This window comes from Passer domesticus, unplaced genomic scaffold (assembly GCF_036417665.1).
Source record: "Passer domesticus isolate bPasDom1 unplaced genomic scaffold, bPasDom1.hap1 HAP1_SCAFFOLD_67, whole genome shotgun sequence".
Classification (NCBI taxonomy): Eukaryota; Metazoa; Chordata; class Aves; order Passeriformes; family Passeridae; genus Passer; species Passer domesticus.
The window spans coordinates 269,048-296,062 of NW_026990168.1; the positions used below are offsets into that span (position 1 = coordinate 269,048).

A 27,015-nucleotide genomic window follows, 5' to 3' on the forward strand; every position below is an offset into this window, starting at 1 on the left:
GTCGAGTCGCCTTTACCAACTTTGAAGACGGCTCTCCTGTTTCAACCACTGCTGCAGTTACCACCAATCCACCTACCCCAGGATCGCAGCGGAGACAGCAAAATCCTTGCCACTTGTGTGGCAAGTTGGGACACTGGATGCCAGAATGTCCCCTGAGGCAGGAGTTTTATGAATTTAAAAGAAGATCGCAGCCTCAGGGGACACCTGGCCCCCAGCGAAAAAACTAATAGCGAAGCGCGCCTCCTCCCCGCGCTCAGACAAAAGTAGGGAAGGCCCAAAAATATCATCCGGCGGGGAGGGAGAGAAGGAGGGAAACCTCCAGACAGGCGGGCCTGTTGCCAATGATGACCATGTTTCACCGGATTTGACTTTAACTAATCCCAATTTGTCTCTTTGTTTCCAGGCGGTGTCAAGGCCGATTTTAACATCTTTTTCCATCCACTCACCGTTTCGGCTGCAACTGACGGAGCCGCTTCATCTTACCAACTCCGACATTGTTTCGGTTACCGTCAGCCCGAAGGAACCAGGTACCTGGCAGCGAATCTGTGGCAGGTTTGTCGTTGTCGGAGACACCAAGTACACACCACACGAGATCACTATAGTCCCGGGTCTTTTGGCAACCGACCCGGGACAGTTTGAAATTGCCGTTTTTTCCACCAGCCCACCCACCTTTTTGCCTCGGGGTCAGATCGTAGCTCAAGCTATACCTGTCCCTGAGTGGCCCTGGGTCCCAGGTTCTCCAAAACCTCAAATTCATACACGCATTCCATCTGTAGCCTGGACCCAAGTTTTAGGCCAAGACAAGCCAAGAATCACCTGCAGTCTGCAAAAGGGTGGGGACCAGAAGCTCCTTAATGGGCTTCTGGACACCGGGGCAGATGTGACGGTCATTCCTTCTAGGGAGTGGCCGTCGCAATGGGAATTGCAAACCGTGGCAGGACGCATCCAAGGTGTGGGTGGCGTTCAATTGGCAAAACAGTCTAAAGGCATTGTCCAAATTATGGGGCCTGACGGGCAATTGGCTTCTGTGCGCCCGTTTGTTTTAGATTTTACAGAGCCCCTGTGGGGACGGGACCTGTTATCCCAATGGGGAGCCAAAATTGACCTTCCACCGGCTCCCCAGGTTTTTCGGGTTGCGGCCATTGAGGAGCGCCCTACCCAGAAACTCAATTGGAAAACCGATTCTCCGGTCTGGGTAGAGCAATGGCCGCTTTCCAAACAGAAATTGAAGGCGCTCCAGGAGCTCGTGGATGAGCAGCTGTCCAAGGGTAATCTAGTTGAGACCACCTCGCCGTGGAACTCACCAGTTTTTGTCATCAAGAAACCCAATAAGGACAAGTGGCGGCTCCTCCACGACCTCCGAAAAATTAATGAAGTAATAGAAGAGATGGGTCCCCTCCAACCAGGGATGCCCTCCCCGACAATGCTACCTAAAGAATGGAATCTGGCAGTTATTGATATAAAAGATTGTTTCTTTCAAATTCCACTCCACCAGGATGATGCGCCACGCTTTGCCTTCTCGGTTCCGACCATCAACCGAGAAGCCCCAAGGAAGCGATACCACTGGCGAGTTCTTCCACAGGGCATGAAGAACAGCCCAGTCATTTGCCAGTGGTATGTCGCTTCCTTGCTGTCCCCGGTGAGGGCCGCGGCACCAAATGCGATAATATACCATTATATGGACGACATACTCGTGTGTGCTCCGACAGACGACGAACTTGTCCATAGCCTCGACCTCACAACCAATGCGTTGGTTGCTGCAGGGTTCGAGCTCCAACAAGACAAAATTCAGAGGATGCCACCTTGGAAGTACTTGGGCCTGCAAATTGACAAAACCACCATAACACCTCAAAAGATTCAAATCAAGAATTCAATTCGGTCCCTTGCAGATGTCCAGCAACTGTGTGGATCCTTGAACTGGGTGAGGCCTTGGCTAGGAATTCCTACGGAAGACCTAGCCCCCCTTTTCAATTTATTGAAAGGGGGAGAAGAGCTCAGTTCTCCAAGGTCCCTCACCCCAGAGGCACAGATTGCGCTCGAGAAAATCCAAAAATCCATCTCCAATAGACAGGCACATCGCTGTGTGCCTGGCTTGCCATTCCAATTCATCGTTCTCGGAAGACTGCCGCACCTCCATGGACTCATTTTCCAGTGGGAGGCTCCCACCAAAGAGGATCGAAAGGCTAAGGACCCCCTCTTAATCATAGAGTGGGTGTTCCTTAGCCATCACAGATCCAAAAGAATAACGCGGCCACAAGAGCTGTTAGCGGAACTGATCCGAAAGGCTCGCCTTCGAATCAGGGAGCTAGCAGGTCAGGATTTTACATGCATATACCTTCAGGTTAGACTATCCATTGGGCATTTTACAAAAAACATGCTGGAACACTTGTTGCAGGAAAACGAAGAATTACAATTTGCGCTCGACAGTTACACCGGACAAATCTCTATTCACCCACCTGCGCACAAATTCTTCAATTCGGAATTCAGCTTTTCTCTAAAATCGGTTCAGAGTAAAACCCCCTTGAAGGCTCTGACAGTTTTTACTGACGCGTCCGGGGCTTCTCACAAGTCAGTCATTACTTGGAAGAACCCCCAAACTCAGCGGTGGGAAGCCGACATTAAGCAGGTGGAAGGTTCACCTCAAGTGGCTGAGTTGGACGCTGTCGTCCGAGCTTTCAGGAGGTTCCCTGAACCATTCAATTTGGTTACAGATTCTGCGTATGTAGCCGGTGTAGTTGTCAGAGCAGAAAATGCAATCCTGCAAGAAGTTTCCAATGTATCTTTGAGCCGCTTGCTCTCCGAATTAGTACAGTTGGTTTCCCACCGAGAGCAACCGTATTATGTTATGCATGTAAGATCCCATACCGACCTGCCGGGGTTCATCACGGAGGGCAACAGGAGAGCTGATGCTCTTGCTGCGCCTGTCCAGATGGCCCCAACTCCTGATGTGTTCCGCCAGGCGAAAATCAGCCACCAGCTTTTTCATCAGAATGCGCCTGGCTTGGTCCGCCAATTCCATCTAAGCCGTGACCAGGCCAAGGCCATCGTGGCCACATGCCCCCACTGCCAGTCCTTTCAACTCCCCTCCATTCCATCTGGGGCGAACCCTCGGGGCTTACAGAGTTGCGAAGTGTGGCAGTCCGATGTAACACATATCGCGGAATTTGGCAAAACAAAGTTTGTACATGTGTCTGTCGACACTTTCTCGGGCGCAGTATTTGCCTCTGCCCACACAGGGGAAAGGGCAAAGGACATCATCAAACATCTACTGCTAGCCTTTTCCTCGCTGGGCATCCCAAAAGAATTAAAAACAGATAATGGCCCGGGTTACAAATCCAAGGAGTTGGAGACTTTCCTGCAGCAATGGGGAATAGTGCATAAGACCGGCATCCCCTATTCCCCGACGGGTCAGGCTATTGTGGAGAGGACTCATCAGAGCCTCAAGAGGGTCCTTGCGCAACAACGAGAGGCAATGAAGACTGAGTCCCCCCAGGTTCGTATAGCCAGAGCATTGTTTACTATCAATTTCTTAAATTGTTCCTTCGACAATTTAAATCCGCCAGTCATTAGGCACTTTCACCACCATCAATCCCTGCAGCCGAAACAAAAACCGCCAGTTCTCGTTAAGGACCCCGAGACCTGGCGGACAGAGGGACCCTTTGATTTAATCACCTGGGGGAGAGGATACGCTTGTGTATCCACCCCCTCAGGTCCCAAGTGGGTTCCCTCAAGGTGGGTCCGGCCTTACACCGCCACTCAATCCAAATCCCAGGTCTCATTGGCCCAGGTAACAGAAGCCTGTTGGAGGAGGAGAAGGAGGCCGTTCGAGGGAGACCTCGACCTTCTCCCCGGAGCAAAATCCTCTTAAGTTAATTACATGTCATTTTGTTCATTCCTAGCCCGAAGACCCATTGAAGATGTTGCTCACCATCATACATGTCCTGATCCTGTGGACCATCTTTCCAGCTACAAGTCCCTGGATCGTCCCCCAGCCCAAGAAAAACGTATGGAGAACTCTTGCTGACGCCCTCGGCCAAGACCATCTGTGCCTTACCACGACCTCGGCAGCCGACCCTCTCTCCACTTGCCTTGTGGGGATCCCGGTTTCTCTAGCTGGCCTCCCTGAACCCCTACATACATCCCTCACCTCTTTCGATAATAAAATTCAACGTACCCGTGGTTCTTCCCCAAATGCCAGCTGGAGAAGGTTCTTGACAGAGTTAAACATCAGTAAGTCAGAACCTCAGGAATTTAAGTTGTTAGGCTCCTCCGCGGCCGATTTATGTTTTCAGTTTTTGCCATTCCCTGAACCCGGTGCGGAAAAGTCCGCTTATCATCCTGGACTTGAATACAAAGCAGAAAATTGGTGCAATTCAGTTGTTGAAATTTCTATGTCCATTACCCCTTGGAGACAACCCCGCTCCATCCCAAAAGGATTTTTCATGATTTGCGGAGACAGAGCCTGGGCTGGCATCCCCTCTTCTTTTGTAGGAGGTCCATGTACATTCGGCAGGATGTCGCTGTTTAGCCCCAACAAAACTCAAATTTCTAATTGGCAAAGAATGAAAGTCGCAAACAATTCGGTGAGAGTCCCTCGGGACCTAAAAGAATTAGATTCCACCTGCGACTCCGAAATTATCCATTGGTCGCAACCTGAAAGTGTGGCATGGACCATCTTTTTGCCTTGGGTTTCCATTGCCAAATCTCTAGGTGAATTGGCCCACCTAGAGTGTTGGGTTGCAAAACAAGCAAATTTTACATCCTCAGCCTTAAGTGAACTCCTACAAGATGAAGAAATCACAAGGCAAGCAACCTTGCAGAATCGTGCGGCAATTGATTACCTATTACTGTTGCATGACCACCACTGCGAGGAGTTTGAGGGACTGTGCTGCCTGAATTTGTCATCGCGTGCTGAAAATGTCAGGACCTCCATCAAGAACATTCAAGACATGGTCCACAAAGTTAAACAAAAGACGGTTGATTGGCTGGGGGACCTTTTTGAAGGATGGGGTCTATCGGGCTGGGCAGCTTCTGTCTTAAAAAGTGTTTTATTAATATTGTTTGTAATTTTAATAGTCATTGTTTCAGTTTCATTAGTTTGGACCATCTTAAAGAGACTTTTAATCAAGCTAACCTCCACTGCCTCCGTCAACCGAGTCGCCTTCGTAGAAGAAGAAAATCATCAAAACATCAACGATTATGAAGATATGCAAGTTTCCGCGGACCCTCAAGAGTTAATTAAATCAGACTCCTCGTCGGAGGACAGCGTTTAATTTCCTACATCCCCCTCCTCCCTCTTTTGATTTTTTAAACAAAAAAGGGGGAGATGTAGTGGTCTGCTAATTTTTCAAAATTTTGTATTATGTTAAGTTGTATATTGGTTATCATAGTTCTGTAGGTTATGCTCCGGTCCTCTCTCTCTCTCCTTCTCCAGGGGCCCTTGATCGCCCTGTCTGTCTCCCTGTTCTCCTCCCCTTTCCCCTCCCAGTTCTTTAATGTTACAATGTTTACCCTGCCCTGAGCCCTTGTCCGTCACAGGGAACCACCCCTTTCTTTCCAGAAGCTTCTGGGAAAATAGTTCTGTGATTGGTTCAAGGGCCAGGGCCACTCCCTAGGAATGCCCCCATTGGATTCCCACGGTTGTTAGTCATATTTCCCCTCCCCAGTTCTCGCTTCTAATTGGTTGTCCGGCTCTGTATTTAATCCCTTGTCAGGCTCGAGGTTAGTCGAGTCCTCGACAGACACCCCACCCTGCATTAAACCTCCCTTGTTTGACACTACTGTCAGCCCTCCGTTTCTTCTTCCTCTGGCGGGTTGCAGCCACCTTACAACATCTCCGTCTCTGCGGATCCTCTGTCCCCAAGGCGAAAGCCTTAGGCGCCCTCCTCGGGAAAGCTTCACCTGTGGGAGAGTGCCCCCAGTGCTGCCGGCGGTGCTGGCCGAGCTAGCTGGGACATTCCATCATTGAGGAAGCCAGCAGCCGCCGCTGCACCTGCCACCAGCACCTTTGCTTTTACAGACAAGGAATGCAGTGAAGACAGGCAAAAGTTTAGGGAGGCAAGATGGAGAAGAGCAAATACATGAGGCAGAGTGAGAACAAAACAGCAGGAGACAAGAGTACAAGAACTGAGTTCAGTGAGTGCAGGGGCACTGGCAGCCATTTCACTTGAGATGCTTCTACTTGCCCACAGCATAGCAGCAACACACAAACAAAGCTTGGCACATGAAACCTCTCCTGTCCTGAGCCACTGTTTCCCAGACAATCCTGCCCAAGCCCTCGGCAGCACAGATGGGATTGCTGACCTCCCGACTGATGGCTGCCATCTCCTCTTCAGACAGGTAGCTCTTGCTGATGACATCGCTCAGGGTGCCTCCATCCATGTGCTCCATAACCAGCCAGAGGTGCTCACCCAGAAGGTAGCTGAAAAATGTGCCTGGCCTGGTTCGCCAATTCAAACTCAGCTGCGAACAGACCAAAGCGATTGTGGCCACATGTCCCCAGTGCCAATCACATCAATTACCATCACTCAGTTTGGGCACTAATCCCTGAGGTCTAAGCAGCTGCGAGGTGTGGCAGATGGATGTAACACATCATGCAGAGTTTGGCAGACTTTCCTACATCCACGTGTCAGTAGACACGTTCTCTAGTGCAGTCTGTGCCTCTGCCCACACAGGGGAGAAAGCATCTGACGTCAAGAAACACCTTATATTCGCTTTCTCCGTGCTGGGCATCCCAAAAGTTATCAAAACCGAAAACGGCCCTGCGTATAAGTCCAGGGAATTTCGGAACTTCCTGCAGCAATGGGGAATAGAGCATAAGACCGGCATCCCATATTCCCCGACAGGTCAAGCTGTGGTGGAAAGGACCCATCAGAGTCTGAAAAGAGTAGTACATCAACAAAGTTCGACGATGAAGATGGAGTCCCCACAGGTCCGCCTCGCAAAGGCACTTTATATTATCAACTTCCTGAATTGTTCTTATGATAATTTAAATCCTCCGATCGTGAGACACTTCGGGCAGAACGAACAACTGCACCTTAGGGCCAAACCACCCGTCCTCATAAAGGACCCTGAGACCTGGAAAATGGAGGGACCCTTCGACTTGATTACCTGGGGGAGGGGATACGCTTGCGTGTCCACTCCTTCAGGTTTGAAGTGGGTTCCCTCCAAATGGGTCAAACCATTCTTGCCAAAAAAATCCATTCAGTCAGAAGCTGTGGCGCAAGTCGAAGAGGCTTGATGGAGGAGGAGACGGAAACCCTTCTCTGATGATTTAGACATCCTTCCGGGGCTGAACCACCTTTTTGATTTACCCTAACGCACCTTTTTTTGTCCTTTTATAGAAACATGAGCCCGATGAACCCCATCCCAGTCTCCATCACTGTCACCTTCATCATCTTCTGGTCCACGCTTCTACCATCCAACTCGTGGATCATTCCCCAGCCAAAACAGAAGGTGTGGAAGCTACTCGCCAAGGCCCTCGGCCAAGACCAGCTGTGTCTGACGTCCACCTCAGCAGCAGACCCCTTGTCGACCTCCCTTGTGGGGATCCCTTTTAATACAGATGAGTTCCCTACCCTCCTCGATTCCTCCCTAAAACCCCTTGCCCAGTATAAAGTCCTGCGCTCCCCCGGCTCCAATCCCAACCTCATCTGGCGACGTTTTGTTTCTAAATTAAATATTTCAAAATCTGAACCTATTGAATTTAAGTTGCTCGGCTCCGTTGTTGCCTCCATTTGTGTTGAGTTTATGTCCTCCCTTGACCCCACCGGAAAACCCTATTTCCCCGTGATCCAACCCAATCATGAGTACACAGTGGGAAATTGGTGCACCACAGTTGCCCATATTACCACTGCCCCAACTTTTGATGAATACCCTAGATCCCTCCCCCGTGGAGTCTTTTTTATTTGCGGAGACTGAGCGTGGGTAGGCATCCCCTCTCGCCTGACAGGAGGCCCATGTTCCTTTGGGAGACTGTCACTGTTTACCCCCAACAATACCCAAATTACCAATTGGAAAGCTAAAGTTGTCACACATAATTTGGCCCGTTCTAAGAGAGACCTGAAAGACTTAGACTCACAGTGTGACCCCGAAATTACTCATTGGTCAATTCCAGAAGGTGTCGCATGGACAGTTTTTTTGCCGTGGGTGTCCATCGCGAAGTCTCTAGGTGAATTGGCCCACCTAGAGTGTTGGGTGGCTAAACAAGCCAATTTAACGTCAGCCATCCTCAGTGACCTCCTCTCAGATGAGGAAATAACAAGGCGGGCTACACTCCAGAATAGCGCAGCGATTGATTTCCTGCTCCTATTGCACGATCACCGATGCAAGGAGTTTGAGGGGCTCTGCTGCCTGAATTTGTCATCTAAAGCTGAGGACGCCAGGAAATCCATCAGCGAGATGAGAGACTTGCTTCATGAGATCAAGCAGGACACATCAGACTGGCTGGGGAACATCTTCTCGGGATGGGGACTCTCGGGATGGGTTAGATCAGTTTTAAAAACTATACTTTTAGTTCTTTTCATTTTGTTAGTAATTTTAGTTGCCACTTCTATAGTTTGGAAAATATTACAGAGATTAATTTATAAGTTATTCTCCCCTTGCAAGTTAACCGGGTGATGGCTGAGGAGGAAGGATGTGAACTAGAAGAACTAGAAGAGCAACTAGAAGGAGGAAATCTGGAAGTAGAAGAACTGGGCGTCCATTCCTCCCAGTCATCTTGACCCAGAAAATCACAGTTCTGATTTGAACTTTAGTTATTAAGTCTCATATATTTTTCTTTTCTTTTCTTTTTAAACAAAAAAGAGGGAGATGTTGTATTGTGTTTGTCATGCATTGTTTTATTGAGCTGTATATTTGTTTTGTTCCACATACCCCTACAGTTATTATGGTTCTGCCCTGATCCCCTCTCTCCCTTTGATCGCCCCATCTATCTAGTATCTCTCCTCCCCGTCTCCCCTAACAACCCATGTATCCTTCCCTTGTTCCCTCCCTGGTACCCTGTCCGTCACTCGGTGGCCCAACCTTTCCATCTAGAATCTTCCACCTAGGGCATCGAGTGATTGGTTCAGGGGCCAGGGCTCCTCCCCAGATCCTCCGTTATTGGTTTACATACTGTGTCACTCAACATCACCTCATGCCTACCTGTATTTCTATTGGTTGTTGACCACTGTCTTTGTATGCACCCACTCCTCCTTAAAAAACCCTTGTCAGACCCTTAGCCCTGCCTTCAGCTGGTGGATTCCCCTGGTGCTAATAAACTGGACTGAACTACCTCTGAAGTCCGTCTCTTGTGGATCTCCTGTGGGTCAGCAGCTCTCACCTTTTTGCTACTGCGGGTCCTCGTCGCCCAAAGGCTGAAAGCCTTAGGCGCTCTCTAAACCCGACTTGGGATCAGGAGAGTGCTCCAGTGCTGCAGGCAGTGCTGGCCGCAGCCTGCCGGGATTTGGCTTGAGGTCAGCCGCCGCTGCAGTATAGTTCCACTGTTACAGTTAGATGGATTTTTCTATTGGTACACTGATATTTGTATTTATAGATAGCATTCTTAAGAATATGTTTACATATGTCTTACTATATGTCATATGTAACACAATATATATTTACACTGCACATTGTTGTGGTGTATTTACTTCTATTGAAATGCGTATGGATTTGTACAGTTCTGAAATTATGTTCATTTAGTTCTAGGCCTAGGGTTATTTAGAGAGGAAAATTGATATTCCTCTGTTTGTATATGGGCTGTTCAGTTGTAGTAATTTGTAATAAATTTAATTGTTAAGCTTTGATTGATATTTGTTTCTAATTAGTGTTTGTAGAGGTTTCAGTACATTAGGTTTTTTTAACTGTATTTGATATTTGTATATATTTACATTGCATGATAGTAGGAAAAAATTTGTGTTGCAACCTTAAATTGATATTTGTATGTTGACATCGCCAGTGTAACAATTTATAAAAAAATTATTTTTGTGTATTTATTTAGTGTTGCAGCGCTGCAGGGTGGTAGAAATGCTGCAACCTTCTTGGAGGCGTCTCCTTCAGAAGCCGCTCTGAGGAAGGCCACGAGAACAGCCATTTCCAGTCCATGCACACACACACACCACAGACAGCTCAGCGCAGGAAAGACAGGAAGGGTCTTTGCATGGCATAGTCCAGCAAGGGTTTTACTGCATCCAGCACACCAGAGGGACCAGAGACAAAAGACCAAACCATGTGGTCTGCAGGACTTCAGTGTGGGGTCAGTGACCAATGACCTGAGGGCACAGGGGCGGGCACAGGGCAGGGCCAAGGGCAGCAACCTGTAGGGGGGATGAGGGATGAATAATTGGGGTGGGCGGTGTCAGCTGGCCAGTGGGGGAGGCAATCTGATGTGGATTGGCAGAAGTGCTGCAGAGCGTCAGGGGTTAAGTCTTCTCTATCAGCCTAGGTGGGGAAAACTCTGTGATATGATCTTCCTTGAGGGGGAGGAGTCAGAGCATTCCACAACTCCCGTGTTTTTTCTTACTATGAAGACTTCCCCAGTGGATCTCTGCAGACACTTAACTAAACAGGGAAACATGAGTAAAAACAATGATTTCAACCCGAAAAATTCCTCTAACAAACGATGAAACCTATCCTGTCAACCCCCATTGTCTGAAAAGTTCATTGATGGCATCTGGGTTCTTCTCAACTTTTAAGTCCTTTACTTGCTCCCTCAGTTCTGGATGTTTATGTGGATGGATGTTGGGTGTGAAGAAATTTGAAGCAGTACATCCTTTCAAAGTTGTGGCAGCTGTGTCCATGGGCGAGCAGTGAAAAGTGTGTTGCTGCTGGTTTTAGAGTGTTACATGCTTGGTGTTATTAGCATTTGGTAGCAGCTCACTCGGTGCTTAGGAGGGAGCACTGGTTTGCTTACTGAGCGAGCACTTTCAATTCTCTTAGCATTTGTTTTAAGTTTTTGCAGCATTAACCCCAGGGACCAATATTGAGGCTTCTATTTTCTTTTTTCTGCCTCAAAAATCAATATTGTTTCTGCAGCCAGATTTAAACTGATGGACAAATCTGTTGTGCTTAATTTTTTTCATCACGAATTACAGTAATGCTAGGTGCTAGCAGAGCAGGCTTCCCCAAGTCACAGGGTGTTTTGACCATGGCACCATTTATTTGCTGGTGGGGAGTAAGGTTTCCAGGAGGCTTCATGGGTGAGCAGGGCTCCCTCAGAGGTAATTTTTCAGAGAACAACCTGTAAATAGAATACATTGGCAAGAAAAAATTAAATTGTGATAGGCTGAAAGAGTTAGTAAGCACTGAGTATTTGAAAATTTCAATTCACGGATTTGTTACGTCCAGAGTACACAGAGAGACAAAACTGTATTTAGTTACACATCCTTTTAGTAAGGCTGTTAGAGGGTTTTCCCTCTCTGCTTTCCAATGGCTTTAAAGACTTGTGATTCTTAAGACAAATTTACTTGGATCTTCTGACTACCTTTATAAAAAGGAGACACAGTTGTGCTGTTAGAATATAACAGAATTTTGAAAACTGAAAGCATTCTTAAAAGCTCACAAAAATAGATATAGAAGAAGCTATGCCTTTAAAAAAAAAATAAAATTATTAGATGACTTGAATGTGTTTGAGCAATTGCACATTGGTATATATCTTTGCATGAAATTCACACATATAGAACACAAAGTCTTATAAACTTCTGAAGTTGCTGCAGGTGAGGTTTGGGTTCACCTGGAGCACAGTCAGGGGTGGTGAGCACTGGAAGATCCAGCTGCAGTCCCCATCCATGTCCCTTTCAGTGATGGCTTGAGGGTGTCTCAGCCTGGATCCAGAGCGTCCTGGGGGGCTCCTGGGGCTGGCTTTGCACTCAGGGTGAGGATGGCCAGGAGCCACTGAGGCCGGCAGTGGGGACCAAGGCTGGGGCTCGTGGCCTGGCAGGTGTGGCTCTGGGGGCTGGGACATGCCAGGGCAGGGGTCACAGTGGGAGCTGTGAGCAGGGGCACAGCCAGCTTGGCAGCCGAGTGACATGGTTCTGCTGGCTGTGACATCAGAGAGGAGAGGTCACGCTGACCTCTGTGTCAGGAGCAGCTCTGGGCAGTTGGATTCTGGCAGCCAGTGAGTGCACATTCAGGGAAAATGCTGGGCTGGATGGGGGCTGGGAAAGATGCCCTGGGGATTTAAAGCCAGAGTGAGAGCTGGGACCCTCAGGGCAGGGGGCACTTGACCCCAGAGCTGAGGGAAGTGGGGCTTGTGGCTCTCAATGTGGCAGGTGCCCAGAGAGGCTCTGGGGACATTGCAGGTGTCACCAGCCCCCTGGTCCCTCCCAGCCAGACATGCTGAGCCCCCTTTCTCCCACCAGGCCATGTCTCCAACACTGGCCTTCATCCTGGCCCTGTTATTCACCCCTTGTGGGTTGAAAGCTGACATGAAGATTGATAAGGATGCAATCAGGCGGATCCGGGAGCGCGAGGAATTTCTGCATCAGGAGATGACTCGGCTCCTGCGGGAGGTGGATGACAACAATTCCATCATGGAAAGCCTGCTCCTTTCTGTACGGCAGCTGCTGTGGCTGCCTTGGCTGACCATAGCTGGGCAGAAGGGGAATCCAGCAATTGAAAAGAATGAAGCTAAATGCATGCAGGAGCGCGAGGAGTATCTGCTGCAGGAAATTACTCGGCTCCTGCAGGAAATTGATGGCAACAATTCCATCGTGGAAAATCTGTTCCTTTCTCTATGGCATCTGCTGTGGCTGCCTCTGCTCTCTCTGGCCTTCTGGCTGGTCACGAGATGGAAGTGTGGCTCTACCAGGAAAAGCACACAGGAGGAATCCGGCAGCAAGATGAAGATTGTCAGGGTGAAGTTCAGCAGCAAGGAGAAGGTGAGTGAGCATGAGAAGGACAAGGGTGCAGACAGGGGTGGCAGCATTTTGGCTGTGCCCAGCCCATCACCAATGGGCACATCTGGGATAAGGCTGGAGGGGGCTGTGAGCAACCCGATCTCATTGGAATGGCCCTGCTCATTGCTGTGGGATCACACTGGACAGTCCCTAAAGGTCACTGCCAAGCCCAGCTGTTCTGTGATTCTGCAGCAGGGCCTGCCCAGCACGAAGGTGCTGCAGGAGCTGGTGGACGAGCTCCTCGGTGTGTGCCGAGTGCTCTCCCGGAGGAGCTTCATGCCGGAGCTGCACCCAGCTGCCGGGACGGACACCAACCCTGCAGCCTGCAGCGTCCAGGAGAGCAGCAGCACCTACCGCACGCTGGTCATCCTGCGGCCACCCCCCGGCCACTCCTTCAGCCTGGAGAGCACCAAGCGGCACATCCGTGTGGTGCTGGAGTGCCTGTGCTCCGGGGAGCAGCTGCTGGGGCACACGTGCTTCCTGCACGCCGCTGGTGGCCAGCTGCCCATGGAACAGGAGTGGTACCTGCTGGACACCCTCTGCACGGGCTCCTACTTGGACCTGCAGAAAGTCACCCGCTGGGTGCAGATGTTGGTGCTGGCGGCCTGGCCGCTTCTGCCGCAGTCGCGCCACTGCCAGCTCACGGCGCTGCCCTCCGGCAAGTCCTGCAGCTTCCGGCTGAGCGGCGCCTCTGGCCTGCACTGCAGCATCGAGATGGCTCTGGCCGTGCAGCTCGGCAGCTCAGGGGCCTGCCTGAGCCTTGAGTAGGCAGCAGCCGGCTCTGCCAGCAGCACCGTGTGGGCCAGAGAGCTGCCACCTCTCAGACTCACTGCCGCGATGGCACTGCTGCTGCGGTGACAGCATTGCAGGCAAAAAGGAGTTGGGGAAGGTGAAGGGAGCCATTCCTCATGGGACATTTTTTGTTTTCTGTTAGGATTCTTTAGTTCCTTATTATGAAATCTGAAAAATGTAGCCAGATCATAATACTTCTAAAACCTCCCAAGGCAGAGCTGGGAAAGTTAACAAGATTTCAAATACGTAGAAGTTTATGTTGAGAAAAATTAGACATCCATAGGAGTTTTCCTACACCACTTTTTTTTTTTCATTAAAAAAATAAAATATAGTTCTTTGACTCATATTTGGTCTCTCAACATGTCACTTGTGATGAGAATGAAGACAAGTCACCACCATTAGTAAATTGTCAATAGAAGCAACTGTGGTGGCAATTCAAAATTTCATTGGCTCTCACCCAGCTCCATCTCAACTCTAGGAGGATTTCTATAAAAAGGAAAGAGAAAATTTGGCCCACTACATACGCATTATGAAAAGGAAGGAAAGCCTCTTCTATCTAAGCCAAAGGTGACAGAGCCTAAGTGAAAAATGGTCATCACATCTCAATTTAAAACTGCTGGCAGCTGCCCTGCTCCCAGACGGTTCTGCTGATCTTCAGCAGGGAAGTAGAGGTGTTCCTAGAAACAGCAAACAAGACAAACTTCCTGGGCAAAACCACTCTGTGAAACTGCATCAACTCTGGCATCTTTAGGGCTGGGTCCTAACTTGTATTTTGTTAAATGCTCGCTGAACTGCACTTGTTGCTTCCCCCAACTTAATGACTACTATTACACTAATTGCAAGCATAACTTAGCACCAGCAGAGAACCTCCTCTTTGTCTTCCTTCTGGGTTAGAACAAAACAAATTTGAAGAGGAATAGTCCCTGAAAATTTGTTCCTTAACAGCTCCAAGTTGATCCATACCAGTTCTGACTAAGAGACAGCAAGAGACAATAAACACTTCCAGAAGCTCTTCTGTGGTCATGGCTGAGGGAGCTTTTCCTGCAGCCCTGGAAAGGGCTCCAGGGGCCCTTGGCTGAGGAAGGGGATCAGGGCTCAGGGAAAAGAACCAAAGGGCTCAAGGCAAAGGCTGAGAGGGTAGAGCTGCCACAGCGTGGCACAGAAAGAGCCTCATCGGTTTTTTTCCTTTATTTTTTGCTGTGAGGGAATGAAACGAAAGAAATTGGTCTCAGCATGCCTTCTGGGACTGCAGACATCCCCACACATCAAACCTTAAGTGAAACTTTACCTTTACTAATTAGATAAATCTTGCATGTATCCCTCACTTACAAACTGTCTGAAAACTGAGGCAAAGGCTTAGGGATGCCAGATGAGAGTAATGGCCTCATTCTAGTGACTGCATCTCTGTGCACTTTGCAAACTTGCAGAATTATTCCAGACAACTTTAAAGAATGAAACAGATTTTGTCTCTCCTATCTGCTCCCACAAAATCCCTGATATTTCAGTTTTTCAGTGTCTTTTCTTTACGGTAAGGACAAGAGCATGCCTAATCAACAGCACATTGCTATGGCATTTTTCCAACAGGCCAAAGTATTCCTGTCTTCTGCTCCCAGATTCTAAGAAAGGAAGAAAATCAGAAAAAAATAGAGGTTTTCGGAGCTCTTAGGAGGAAAAACAAATTTGTGAGAGTACAAATCTGTATTATTACTTGAGGGGTTTTGCCAGTCCATCTGCTTGGAGAAAGATTCACTTTGGGAGGTAGTTTTCAAAAGTATTCCTTGGAATTGAGGGGCACAATGTCACAATACATCCCCCTGTGATGTCACAGCCCACTGCTCTCTGACACCAGCCTCCAACCCCTGTGGCAGCACAAAAGGCATTGAAACTCCTTGGAACCTCAAGATAAGCAGGGAGAGAAGGTGAGGTCACAATCCAGCAATGCCTGATGTCACCATCCACAGGTTGGTGACATCAGATTTCTCCACCCTGTTGTCAGAGATGAAGTAATATTTTGCTGAATTCAAAAGGTTATTAGGTAAAAAAATGAAAGTTGTTGGTTCTGTGTGTTGTCATTTCTGGTTTGGATTTGCTCCAGTTAATTTGTTGGGTGTTGCTGTGAGCTGGGAAAACAACCAGGTTAAAGACCTGACCAAAAAGGAAGTAGGATTAGAGGAGTGGAGAGAGCAAAGTAGGTGGTGAGGAGAGAACAGAAATTCTCAAGTACCCAGGCAATGGGAAAGGGGACAGGGATCGCCCCTGGCCAGGAAAGGGGATAAAATGTAGTCCTTTTTTGGAGGGTGTGTGTGTTTGGCTCTTGGGGGAAAGAGGGCATACCTGCAGCTCAGGTGAATTGCTACTAATAAACTGATTTCTTCTGCCTCCACTACTTTGTCTCTCTCATTTAAGTGTATCTAAAGTTCATTTCTAACACTCTGATGACACAGCAGGCCTTCCATCCCTGCAGGCCCATGTTGTCAGAGAACAAAGGAAATCCTGTTTCCTAGTTTCAATTTCTACATTTCCATGATGCTCTTCCTCAGCCACCTGCATCACATCTCCCTGGCCCTGTCTCTAATGCCTGCTCCTGACACCTTGCCATGGTTTCCTGGGAACAGTCCTGGTCTCTACTCACAGGGCCTCTGGTCTCTCTCCCTGGGAGAGGCCATCACATCCAGGCCTTCCAGGCCAGGCCCTGTACAAGGTTTTGCCCCTTTTGGTTTAAAGCTCAGAGTTTGTCCTCTCTGCAGCCCTGCTGGATCGAGGGTGATGGGCACAAGGACACTTTGCAGCTGTGTTTAGGGCTGTGGGGCTGTTCAGCCTTGCTTGCTCAGTAGAATGGATCCTGTCCAGGGGGCTCCAAACCCAGGAAGGAATTCTCTCTGCCTTTTGTTTTGGCAGCAGTTCTTTCATCTGCACAATGACAAGACCAGGCCTCCATGCTGGCAGCACCCCTGAGGTGACAAGGACAGCACGTAGGCCCCTGAACAAAGGAAATCTGCAAATACACAAATGGTGCCCCAGGAGTGCAGCTCAACTTTTCTCCTCCTGCCTGTGCTGAATTGTCCTCCCCACCTGAATCATGAAGCCTGAGAAGGGCACTGTGCCAGCAAGGTGCAGTCTGACACTTCACTGCTGACCAAACAAGGGCCCCTTCCCATTGTTCAAGCTGCAGAACTGTGGGAAGAAAGGAAAATGTGTCTGAATCAGGGCAGCCAGGCTGCCAGCAGGGTCTTGTGGGGTGGGCCTCCCTGTGTTGTTGTGGGACACCTCATGGGAACTGACCAAGTGAGGGACAGCTGGAAGCTCGGCTGGAGGAGAAGGTTGGGATTTTTCAAAGATTGGGATGCCCCAATTCAAGGCTGCTGCTGATCTCAAACTGGGAGGGGCTGTTGACTCTCTTGAGGGACAAGATGTTGCGGTGTAGAGGCTATGTGTCCCCGGCCCAGCGACAGAGAGAACAGGGGTGTGACAGATCCCCCGGCAGACGCTGCAGAATTCCAGCTGCCAGCGGAGGTTCGGCACAGATGAACAAAGCAGCACGGGTCTTGGAATCAGAACAGGGGTAGCTTTATTTGATGGTAAACTCCCCAAGTCCAAGGTCCCAAGACCCTGACCCAAGGGCAGGCAATAACTTATAAACAGGGACGGTCTTGGGGGAGAATACAATTGTTAACCAATCGAGAGGACTGAGGGTGGAACACAAGGTGGGGAAATACAATCTGTAAAACAATAGAGGATCTGAAGGGAGGGGAAAGGTTTAAGTAAACCAATGGGGTTTCAAAGGATAGAGAACTGACAAGGAAGGTTCTGGAGAAAAAGGCAGGCTTAGGGAAGGATTGACATCTGAGGAGGGAAGGAGCAGGGAAGGTGTTGGGGGGAAAAGAGTAGGGACAGGAGGGATTGAGGATTTGGCAGGGAGTGGCCAGGCAACAAACAAGAAGACAGTTAACCAAGCTGAATAACAATGAGGGAGCGAGTCTAAATTTAGCAACATAAGATACAAAATGGGGAACCTGTGCTACTCCAAAGGTGGGGAGAAAAACACGGATTAAAAAACCACAAATCAAGCAATAAAATATACCAAATAAAGAAAATGAAAACACATCACAACAACAAGATGTGATGCAGAGAGATGCAGAGAGAGTGGAGCCTTGGATTCCCTGTGGGAAAAGGTGCTGCGCCCATGGCCCTGGGCCTAAGGCTGTGCCCCACAGGACATGGGTGCCACCCGTGGTGGGGCACAAGGGGAAGGCTGAGGAAGCAGAGCCCAGAGACTCTGTGGGGGAAACAACAACAATTTCTTTCTTTTCTCTAAAATAAGGGGTTGAAGGAGCCTTGCTGGTGCTACTGGCAGGGGGGCCTCTGGCAGAGGTGGGGAGACTCCTCAGGGTCTGGGGCCTTTCTCTTTAGGGCCCGCCGGGGCCGCCCAGGTGAGCAGCGCCTGCCGTGGGTGGGAGCAGAGGGTCTGGGGCTGGTGCCCTGGACAGAGGGACCTGCCTCCTTCTGGGGCTGGTCCTGCTCTGGGGACACCGGCACAGCTGGGGGTGGCTTTGGCCCCTGGTGGCAGTGATCTCAGGAAGGAGCTGGAGTTGCTGTCCCTGCAGAGTGGGGTACGAGGGCCAGAGGAACCCTGTCATGACTCTGGAGACCCCAGGACCCATCACCACGTGGGCCATGCTGTGCCATCATCCCCTCTTGCCTCTGGCTGTTGTCATCCCTGAGAGTCATCAGCCCAAGCACTTCTTTCTTCACTTGGAACTATTTTCTCCTGGTTTGAGGCTTGGCTGGTGTGAGGCAAGGATGCTGCGTGCAACCACCACGTGGGTCTGCCTCAGGGGGCAGAGATCTCTCTTCAAACCTGTGCACATGGAGGGTGTCCACTGACATGCTTTGGTGCTTTACAGTCCACATGGGAAAAGATGGATGTTTGTTCATCAGGAATTCTTTTTCTTTTTATTGGGAGGGATGTTTTTCCTTGCTTGAGGAAGTGCCTCTTAAACTGTGCAGTTATATTCAATTTTATTTGGAATTGGACTTGTACCAGTCTAAATATATACAGGCAGCAGCTGGAATTTCAGAGTACCAAGATATTGTCCTTTTCCTGGGGAAACTAAGGCCACAGATAGTCCAGGAGATGCATTTCATGCTTGAGGAGGACTCTTGGCCAAGGTGCTGATTTCATCTGGAGTTCCTTGCACATCAGTGCCCCAGAACTCCCCCCATTAACTCACTGCCATGGTCACATTTCATTTCTTTTCCTCTTCTATCCCATGTGCCCTGAAATGATGAAATGATAGAAAGGGTGAGGATGGTGTTGTGAATTCTTTAGACATGTGACAGGTCATGGTCTTATTCCACGAATGTGCATTTATATACGGCAAACATGAGAGGTTAAAAACTCACTTTGGTCAGTGTCAGAAAGTAGAGCTGTTAATTATTATTTATGAATATTTCTCTACTCATCTCCAATGGATGAGAAGAGATGGCATCATGTTTGCATGAGTCTTCCTAGGCACACATAGTTTAAAAATTATTCAAAACCTGGATCAGCTGGATTGGCTGTATCTTACTAAGTCAATACCCTTGAAGTTCACTGCCTCCACAGTTTTTCAGGATTGATTTTTTAAAGTTTCTTCAATGCTGATCCATCCTAAAGTGGATTTCCCTTAGATCCTTTCCCCTCTTTGCCATTGCTATGTATGCCAGGAAGACTAGGTGCTTATTTCCAGAAGCACCATGCCTGACAGGTTTTTTATCTGGGCTGTTACTAAACTGCACTTTTTGCTTGCAGGCCATCTAAGCCATCTCCTTTTTCACAGCTGTGCCTTACTCCTTGAGACTGCAGAGACTGTAAACAATGCACAGCCTAGAGGGAATGTCTATTCCTTTGATTCTGTCCTGGTCACAAAGGCACTTGGAAACAAGAAACCTGGAAAGAAAATATCAACGTAGCCATGCATGTTTATCTCCACGCCCTTGTTTCCTTCTTTCAGCTACCTTCTGGGTGAGGAACTCTGGCTGGTTATGGAGTACATGGATGGAGGCACCCTGAGCAATGTCATCAGCAAGAGCTACCTGTCTGAAGAGGAGATGGCAGCCATCAGTCGGGAGGTCAGCAATCCCATCTGTGCTGCCGAGGGCTTGGGCAGGATTGTCTGGGAAACAGGGGCTCAGAACAGGAGAGGTTTTATGTGCCAAGCTTTGTTTGTGTGTTGCTGCTATGCTGTGGGCAAGTAGAAGCATCTCAAGTGAAATGCCTGCCAGTGCCCCTGCACTCACTGAACTCAGTTCTTGTACTCTTATCTCCTGCTGTTGTGTTCTTGCTCTGCCTCATGTATTTGCTCTTCTCCATCTTGCTTTCTAAACTTTTGCCTGTCTTCACTGCATTCCTTGCCTGTAAAAGCAAAGGTGCTGGTGGCAGGATTTGAAAGGAACAGCAAAGGAAGAGAGAGAGACTCGTTTCTCTCAGTCCTCAGCTAAAAAGGATAGGAGTGCAGCCAAAGCGCTGTTTGCTTCTGAGCACATCCCCTGCAGCAGCAGTCACCCTGGCTGGTGTGCAGGGGACAGTCTACAACAGCAGGTGCTGTTGCTCTTTCAAAAACTGACACGCCTTTCCTTAGAAAGGTCCTGCTCTGCAAGTGTTGCAGCAGCAAGCTCTTCCTCTCAAAGGAAGCTGTGTTCTGCCATTATCCCCCATTCCCCTGGGGAAAGGGAATCTTTTTGATTCTTTGTGCCCTTTCTTATGTGATGAAATCACATCACTTAGTTTTTGCCATGTTGTTTCTGTTTCCTCTCTCAGTGCCTGCAAGGACTGGATTTTCTTCACTCCAACCATGTGATCCACAGAGATGTGAAGAGCAGCAACATCCTTCTCAGAACCGATGGCTCTGTCAAGCTGGGTCAGTATATTCTTGGTCAGGTGCAGCATTCCAGGAATGTGGGTGTGGGGCTGCTTGGAGTGACTGCCAGCTCCCCAGAAATGGTGCTGGTGGCAGTGCAGGGACACTCCCTGTGAGCTGGTGACACGGCTGCAATGTGTACAGAGGCATGACAAGGAACAAGCAGTCAAGAGTGGTGTTGCTCTGTGTGTGTCCCTTCCAGAGGGAGGGAGCTACAGGTCTAAAGCTTCCAACGAACAAAAGCCGCTGCTGGAGGTAGTTTAAAAAAATGTGAGGATTTTTTAAGTCACCAATGCCATATATCCTTGGCTAAAGACCTGAGAAAACAGAGTAGGGACAGTTGTCCAGGAGATTCAACAGCACATTCTCAAACTTCCACTGGGGAATTCTATTGCTTGGTTTCCTAATTGCACAGAATAAAATAACAACAGTTGTTTTGCTTTCTCCTCAGCCGATTTTGGCCTCTCTACTCAACTCACCCCTTAGAAGAATACACGGAGATTGTTAGCAGGGACTGCTTGGTGGATGGCGCCTGAAGTGGTGACACGTGAACCATATGGCCCCAAAGTGGACATATGGTCTTTTGGAATTGTGGGAATTGAAATGGTGGAAGAAGAACCTTTTTACTGGAACTAGAGTCCTGCCTCGGTAAGGAGCAAATCCTCACTGATCCCGCTGTCTTTCTCACCTGTCCCATGTTCTGTGTGCCATTGGACAAAATCCCATTGCCATCTGCTGGCATTACTTCCACAACGGTGCCCTTTTAAAAATGTCCCTGCAACACATCAGCATCTGCTGTAGTTTTGGTTGCATGAGTGGGGGAATTCAAGCCTTACCACATGCAAACAAACTCCATTCTCAGGCAATACTTGCCTTTGGGTTATAAGTGGTTCCAGTTCTTTTGTCTCTGTAGATGGCCCCAATAACATGAAACAAGAATCTTAGAACTACTCTTATCCTTCCAGAAATGAAGGAAGAAAACCCAAACCAAACAGAGTTTCTAAAACTGTGGTTTTCAGAGAGGGACTGCATCCCCTGTGCAGTTTCTTCTTGCTGGGAAGGTTGCCTGAAACCTGGGCAGGAGGGTGTAGAGGCCACAGAGTCTCTTCTGCTTCTTGTGCAGTGCTGCTGAAACACTCAGTGACCATGTTTCTCTCACAGTTCAAGCCACATTCTCCATGTCACCAAGCCATCACCTGGTGATGTGGAGAGCCTGCCAAAACCTCCCAGTGTATCCTGGCACTTTCTGGGATGGGCCTATCATTAATGCATTGACTTGAGTAGCCAAAGGAGCAGAGAGTGACCATAGGGATGGCACCTCTCCTTCTTCTGACCATGAAAAGCTTTTCTTTTGCTGCATAAGGGAAGCTGAAATTTTCAGACTGCTGAGACACAGAGCTGCAGGTGTTTCCTGTGCGCCCAAGCAGGCATTTTCATCCCAAATAATTTCTGCAGGCATCTTAATTTGTCTGTGTGGAATATGAGATTGTAGGTGTTAGTTGCCTTACCTGGGGATTAACTGATGAATTTCTTTTCTTTCCTTCCAATTACCATTGTTTCAAGAACAGGAGAAAAATCTTGATGGGTTTTGTTCTATGGCAGCTGTGCTCAAGGGACCAACAAGCACTGCAGTGATGCCTTTCATATATTAATCCTTGGAATTAGTATAGCAAAGTCCCTCTTCCAAAAAGCCTGTCAAGCAGGTGTGAATCCTCAGAGAAGCAGATGTGCTTTTGTTGATGTTGTTCCCACTGAGTAGGTCAATGAAATCAGCAGCCATGGCAAGATCTGAGGGATGTTGGAAAAGCTGTGGCTGCGTTGGGGTTTGGGTTTTTTGTAGATGAAGGAAAGTCATCTCTGGGTCTCTGCCAGGGCAGAAACTGCCACTGAAGAACAGGGGTTAAACAGTGGGATCTGGGAGAGCAGTTACAGATGTGAAAGCAGCAGGTGGAGCCTCGTGTTTCCGTTTTCTCCAGGCTAAATTCATGATAGCCTCAATAGGAACCCCGCAGCTGCTGCATCCCAAGCTCCTCTCGGCTTGGCTGCGTGACTTCCTGAGCTGCTGCCTGCAGACAGACGAGGAGCAGCGCTGGTCTGCCAAGGAGCTCCTTCAGGTAAAATGCAAAGGGGCTGCAGGTGAAACAGGGTGCAAGGGATGGGCTCCTCCTCCATGGAAGTCCAAGGCATCAGATGAGCCCCCTTCCTGCTCACCTCCACTCTTGGTGCTCTTCAAATGAAAACGGTGAGGAGTCCTAGACTGGGTTGGGCTGGCAGGGCCCTGTAAAGGTCATCAGGTGCAAGTGTCCTGCAATGAGCAGGGACATCTTTAAAGAGATCACATTGCTCAGAGTCCTTTGCCACCTGAGCTGGAATGGTTCCAGGGACAGGGCAACTACAAGCTCTTGGGGCAACCTGTGCCAGGGTGGCACCATGCCATGAGTAAACAATTTCTTCCTTCGACCTACTCTGACAATCCAAAGTCTTGAAAGTTGGCAACAAGTGGCTCTCTGGGGCCTGTTTTTCACACAGCTGAATAACTCCACCAATCTCCACATTTCCTGAGAGGAGAGATGCTCTGTCCTCTGACTGCTTCTGTTGCCCTGTTTTGTAATTTGGTGGTGTGCTCCATTTTATCCAATGGCAAAAGAATTGAAGTAGAGCAATGCAGGGTACAGAGACATGCAAAGGTGGTGCAGGAACCCAAGGAAGCCAGGCTGGCTGAGTGGTCAGAGATTTGGCTGTGGGCAGGAGGGGCTGTGGGGGGCTCACTGTGAGCCTCTGAGGGGCCCTGGTTTGTGCCCCCAGCCCACCCTTGGAGGTTTCTGGCACGCAAACAGGGAGAGCTGAGAGGGACTTGTCCCAGCCCCATCTGCTGCCTGGCACGCTCAAGCAGACAGGAACTGCCCCAGGGTTACTGCCAGGTTGTGTGGCAGAGAGGGAAGTGCAGCAGCCAGTGCCACTGGGCTGTCCCTGCTGGGAAGGAAGGTGCCATCCAGCACAGGAGGGGCAGGGCATGGAAAGGTAGACACTGCTCTGTCTCCCTGTGGGAATCAGCACAGTGCCTGTTGTTCAAAGACAGGGACCTATGTGATTCATTGGAGTTTCCTGAAAGGAAGAAACCTCAGGGCAGAAACACCATTTTTAGAGCACTGTCAGTGCAAAAATCCCAGCAACATGAAGACATCACAATAAACAGATGAATGGGATTCTGGGCCAGGTTTGCCTGTGGTGGCAAGGTCCTGCATATAAAGATGGAGGTGCAGATGGTCCCATTGTTCTACTTTGTGGGTCTTTGTAGGAACTAGAGGAATCCTCATGGAGCCAGTGAAGCACTGAGCTTGGAAATTCATGGTTCACCACTCTTCTTTGTTGTTTCTTTTTCCTGTGTACAGCATCCATTTGTAACATCCTCCAAACCAGCCTCCATCCTGGCACCACTCATCATTTCATTGAAGAAGAAAAATAAGTATTAGGAGATGAGAATTTAACAATAATTTCAAGATGTTAACTTCATAAGAAATTTAGATTAGAAATGTAGAGTAGGATTGTAGAGTAGGATTGTTGAAGAGTTTTGTAGAATAGCATTATAGATTAGGATTGGATTTAAATAAAGTTTCTGGAACATCAACTCATTTGGAAGACTCCCCTCCTTCTGACCCCTTCAGAAACACAGCATTTTCTTGTTTTTTATTGGTGCTGAGTCACACTTCAGGCTTCTTTTGTATGGTTTGTAAGTGGGGCGGATCTTCTTCATTCATCCTCTGCAGACCACACTGCCTTTGCAATATGACCCACTGGCCTGGTTTTGCCCAGCTGTGGTATTTCTAGTGGAGGCAGAAAGGGCAATGGCATTTGCAGGAAAACCAAAGGAGTGGGGCAGCCAAGACATCCTGTGCATATTCAGGCCTGCAGCTGTGACTCGAGAACATTTGGTTCCTGCCACTTGGATTTGTATCCCCAAGTGCAATCTCTTTGGCAGAAGGAGAGCCTTGCTCAAGTGAGAAAGCAGAAGGATCAGAGCGGGGGCTCTGAAAGGTCTCCTCTGGTGCAGAGCTGGCAGCGCCTGTGAGGTGAGAGCGGGCCCGGCCTTGGCCGGGGTGCAGCCCCAGCAGAGGCCTGGCAGAGCCCGGAGCAGCCTGAGCCTGGGCAGAGGTAGGCTGGAAGGAGGCCCTTGGAGTTGCACGAGGCAGCAGCCGGGCCCTGGGTGCCTCTTCCTGGCAGCGGGCGAATCCTCCGCTCTCAGAGCCCAGGTGGCAGCTGGCTGCTCCCGAGGGGAAGCGTAGCCGTGCTGGGCACAGCCCAGACTGGAGGCATTGGCCGTCTGGAGTCTGCCCAGGAGCAGAGAAAGGCCAGGGGCAGCCCAGGGCCGGTGGCGTGGCTGAGGATTCCTACACTTCTGCCGGCTGCCCTGTGACTCCTGGCAAAGGGCAGCAGTGTGTGCAGCACTCTGGGCAGCGGCGCAGGGAGCCGGGCTGCTGGGCAGGCTGGAGCACAGGGCAGCGTCCTTCAGGCACGGCACTTGTGCCAGGGCAAGCCAGGCCAGCCTGAGGCACTGACAGCTTGGCAGCTCCCATCTGCAGGAGCCAGTGCCTCCCACAGCTCTGCCAGGAAGCGCCTGCAGGCCTGCAGTTCTGCCCTGAGCCACAGCAAAGGTGTGAAATGCAGAGTGTTCTGCAGAAATATTCAGGCCCACCAGGCCAGCCTGCTTTGTGCTCTCTGGTGCACAGTAAGTGCTGTGCAATGCTGCTCTGAGCTGCTGGGAGAGAGGGAATTGGGGATGTGCCTGAGGTTGTACTTGAGTAGTGAACTGATTTGGAAAAGAGCAGAATAATTTCAGCAGGCAATCTGTGTTTTCCTGATTAATTTCTGAAAGAAAGTCACCATGTGTTGCACACAGGTAGGGGTATTAGGAAAGAAAGGCCTTATAAAATCAGGCCTTGCTCTGCTCAATTACCAGCTGGCCTGTTATGTCTTCTATGTGCAGCTAGCTAACTTCCCATGTGAAAAATCATAAGAATGAGTGCAGTTAGCACAGCAAGCTGTTGTAGTTAGAAAACAGTTTGCATCTGTAATAAACAAGAAATCTGACCCATGAGAGTCCACAAAGGAAAAATGTAAACTCCTGAGTAAAAGAGAAAGTCTTAGCACGTACACACAAAAACATCTTCTAAGCAATGAATGGTGTGGCAAGGAAACTACCAGCCAGTTGGAATTGAACATGAGGGCTGTGAAAACCGTATAAAAATGTGTTATATGAATAAAGAATTGACTTTCCCTGTATGAAGAAACTGAGTCCCAGCTGCTTTATTGACACAGCAATGTGGTTTCACTCAGCATGAGTATTTGCAGGTTGTATTGATGAAATGCTTGTGTTTGATTCCCAGAAAAGGAAGGAGAGGTATTAAGTGTAACAAATAGGGCTTAGTCTTGTGAATTCCTTTAGCTTTAATGGGCAGTGCTGAACCCTGTATTCCCCCATTGCAGTGATTCATGTGTGCAAGTGGCTATCTTAGCCTTGAGAATAAAGAGAGAGGTCCTGCTAAGAAAGCAGCTGGAATGCATTGAGAGGGAAGAAAGTGTTTTTAGGAGTCTCTTGACTAGCAGAGGCGAATTTGAAGATTGAAATATTTCCTAAATGACTGTGTCAGGAGCAGGAGTCTTGTTGGAGTGTCAGAACCCAGGACATCCCTCTGGGTGCCCTGGATGGCTCAAGCCTTGGCAGGGGGCTCGGAGATCCTGTCAGGAAGCCAAAGACACTTGGGATTTTGATCTTAAGCCATGGAGCAAATTAACAACCTTGTACGAAGAATCCCAAGTCACAGAAGTTGAAGTAGCATAATAGTAGTTGTCACAGGGTGAAAAGTAGAACTTTGGGATTTTTAGAACAGGGGTTTGGAGTCCCAAGATGGAGGAATTTGGGCGTTCCCTGTCCTTCTTCTTTCTCCTTCCTAACATCCATGTTCTGGGTGATGCTGGCACTTTTGGATTGGTTTAGAGTAGAAGTAGATAATCTAACATAGGTGATAGGTATTAGAAAATAACTGTAAATAAAGTACATGTAGTTTTTAGTATCAAGAGATAGCACTGCCTCAGGGCAGGGCAGTGTGCCCTTGACAGACCTGCAGATCAGACCTCTGCGAGTCTGAGAGAAAGTATTTTAGACATTAGATAATGAACCATCTTGGGAATCAGAGCCAAAGAATTCCGACTCTTCCTTCAACCATCGGGCTGGGAAAAAGGGACACTTGTATCATCCCGACAGCAGGAAACCCGAGATCCGAGGCCCTGCCATATTTGATCCATGTTTGAGCAGGTTGACAAGACAATGAAGAAAAGTGTATTGTTTAAAGGGGGGAACTTGACCCTTGAAAGAGAAAGAATGTATTGGTCAGTGACAACAGGGAGAGTCTGTGGCAACAGGGTCTGTCATTTCCTCAGTTTGCTGGGAC

At 48.9% G+C, this 27,015-nt stretch overlaps 1 protein-coding gene and 1 long non-coding RNA gene across 6 annotated transcripts; both read left to right on the forward strand.

Moving 5' to 3' along the window:
• The first annotated feature begins 385 nt into the window (after positions 1–385).
• On the forward strand, positions 386–10,303 carry LOC135293080 (uncharacterized). Its single transcript, XR_010355212.1, has 3 exons — positions 386–527; positions 3,900–6,931; positions 7,344–10,303. It is a non-coding gene; the product is annotated as an uncharacterized LOC135293080 (long non-coding RNA).
• Positions 10,304–16,346: 6,043 nt separating this feature from the next.
• Positions 16,347–22,681, forward strand: LOC135293091 (serine/threonine-protein kinase PAK 3-like). Of its 5 annotated transcripts, none has more exons than XM_064407093.1 (5): positions 16,347–16,778; positions 19,661–19,778; positions 20,467–20,566; positions 21,018–21,214; positions 22,543–22,681. In XM_064407093.1, the coding sequence occupies exons 1-4, from the start codon at positions 16,747–16,749 to the stop codon at positions 21,050–21,052; spliced, it is 285 nt and encodes a 94-aa protein (XP_064263163.1). In that variant the 5' UTR covers positions 16,347–16,746; the 3' UTR covers positions 21,053–21,214; positions 22,543–22,681. The 5 variants fall into 5 exon arrangements, 3 of the variants coding, with proteins under 3 accessions (XP_064263163.1, XP_064263161.1, XP_064263162.1); XR_010355225.1 differs by lacking the exon at positions 16,347–16,778 and adding an exon at positions 16,797–17,696; XR_010355226.1 differs by lacking the exon at positions 16,347–16,778 and adding an exon at positions 16,797–17,180.
• The last annotated feature ends 4,334 nt before the right edge of the window (positions 22,682–27,015 follow it).

Bases quoted from the DNA above. Each gene is read 5' to 3' on its own strand.
- LOC135293091 (XM_064407091.1), top strand. From the start codon at position 17,790: ATGCAGAGAGATGCAGAGAGAGTGGAGCCTTGGATTCCCTGTGGGAAA. The intron at 17,840-19,660 runs GTGCTGCGCCCA...TCCTTCTTTCAG, and splicing joins TGGATTCCCTGTGGGAAAAG to CTACCTTCTGGGTGAGGAAC. The intron at 20,567-21,017 runs GTCAGTATATTC...CTTTCTCCTCAG, and splicing joins CGATGGCTCTGTCAAGCTGG to CCGATTTTGGCCTCTCTACT.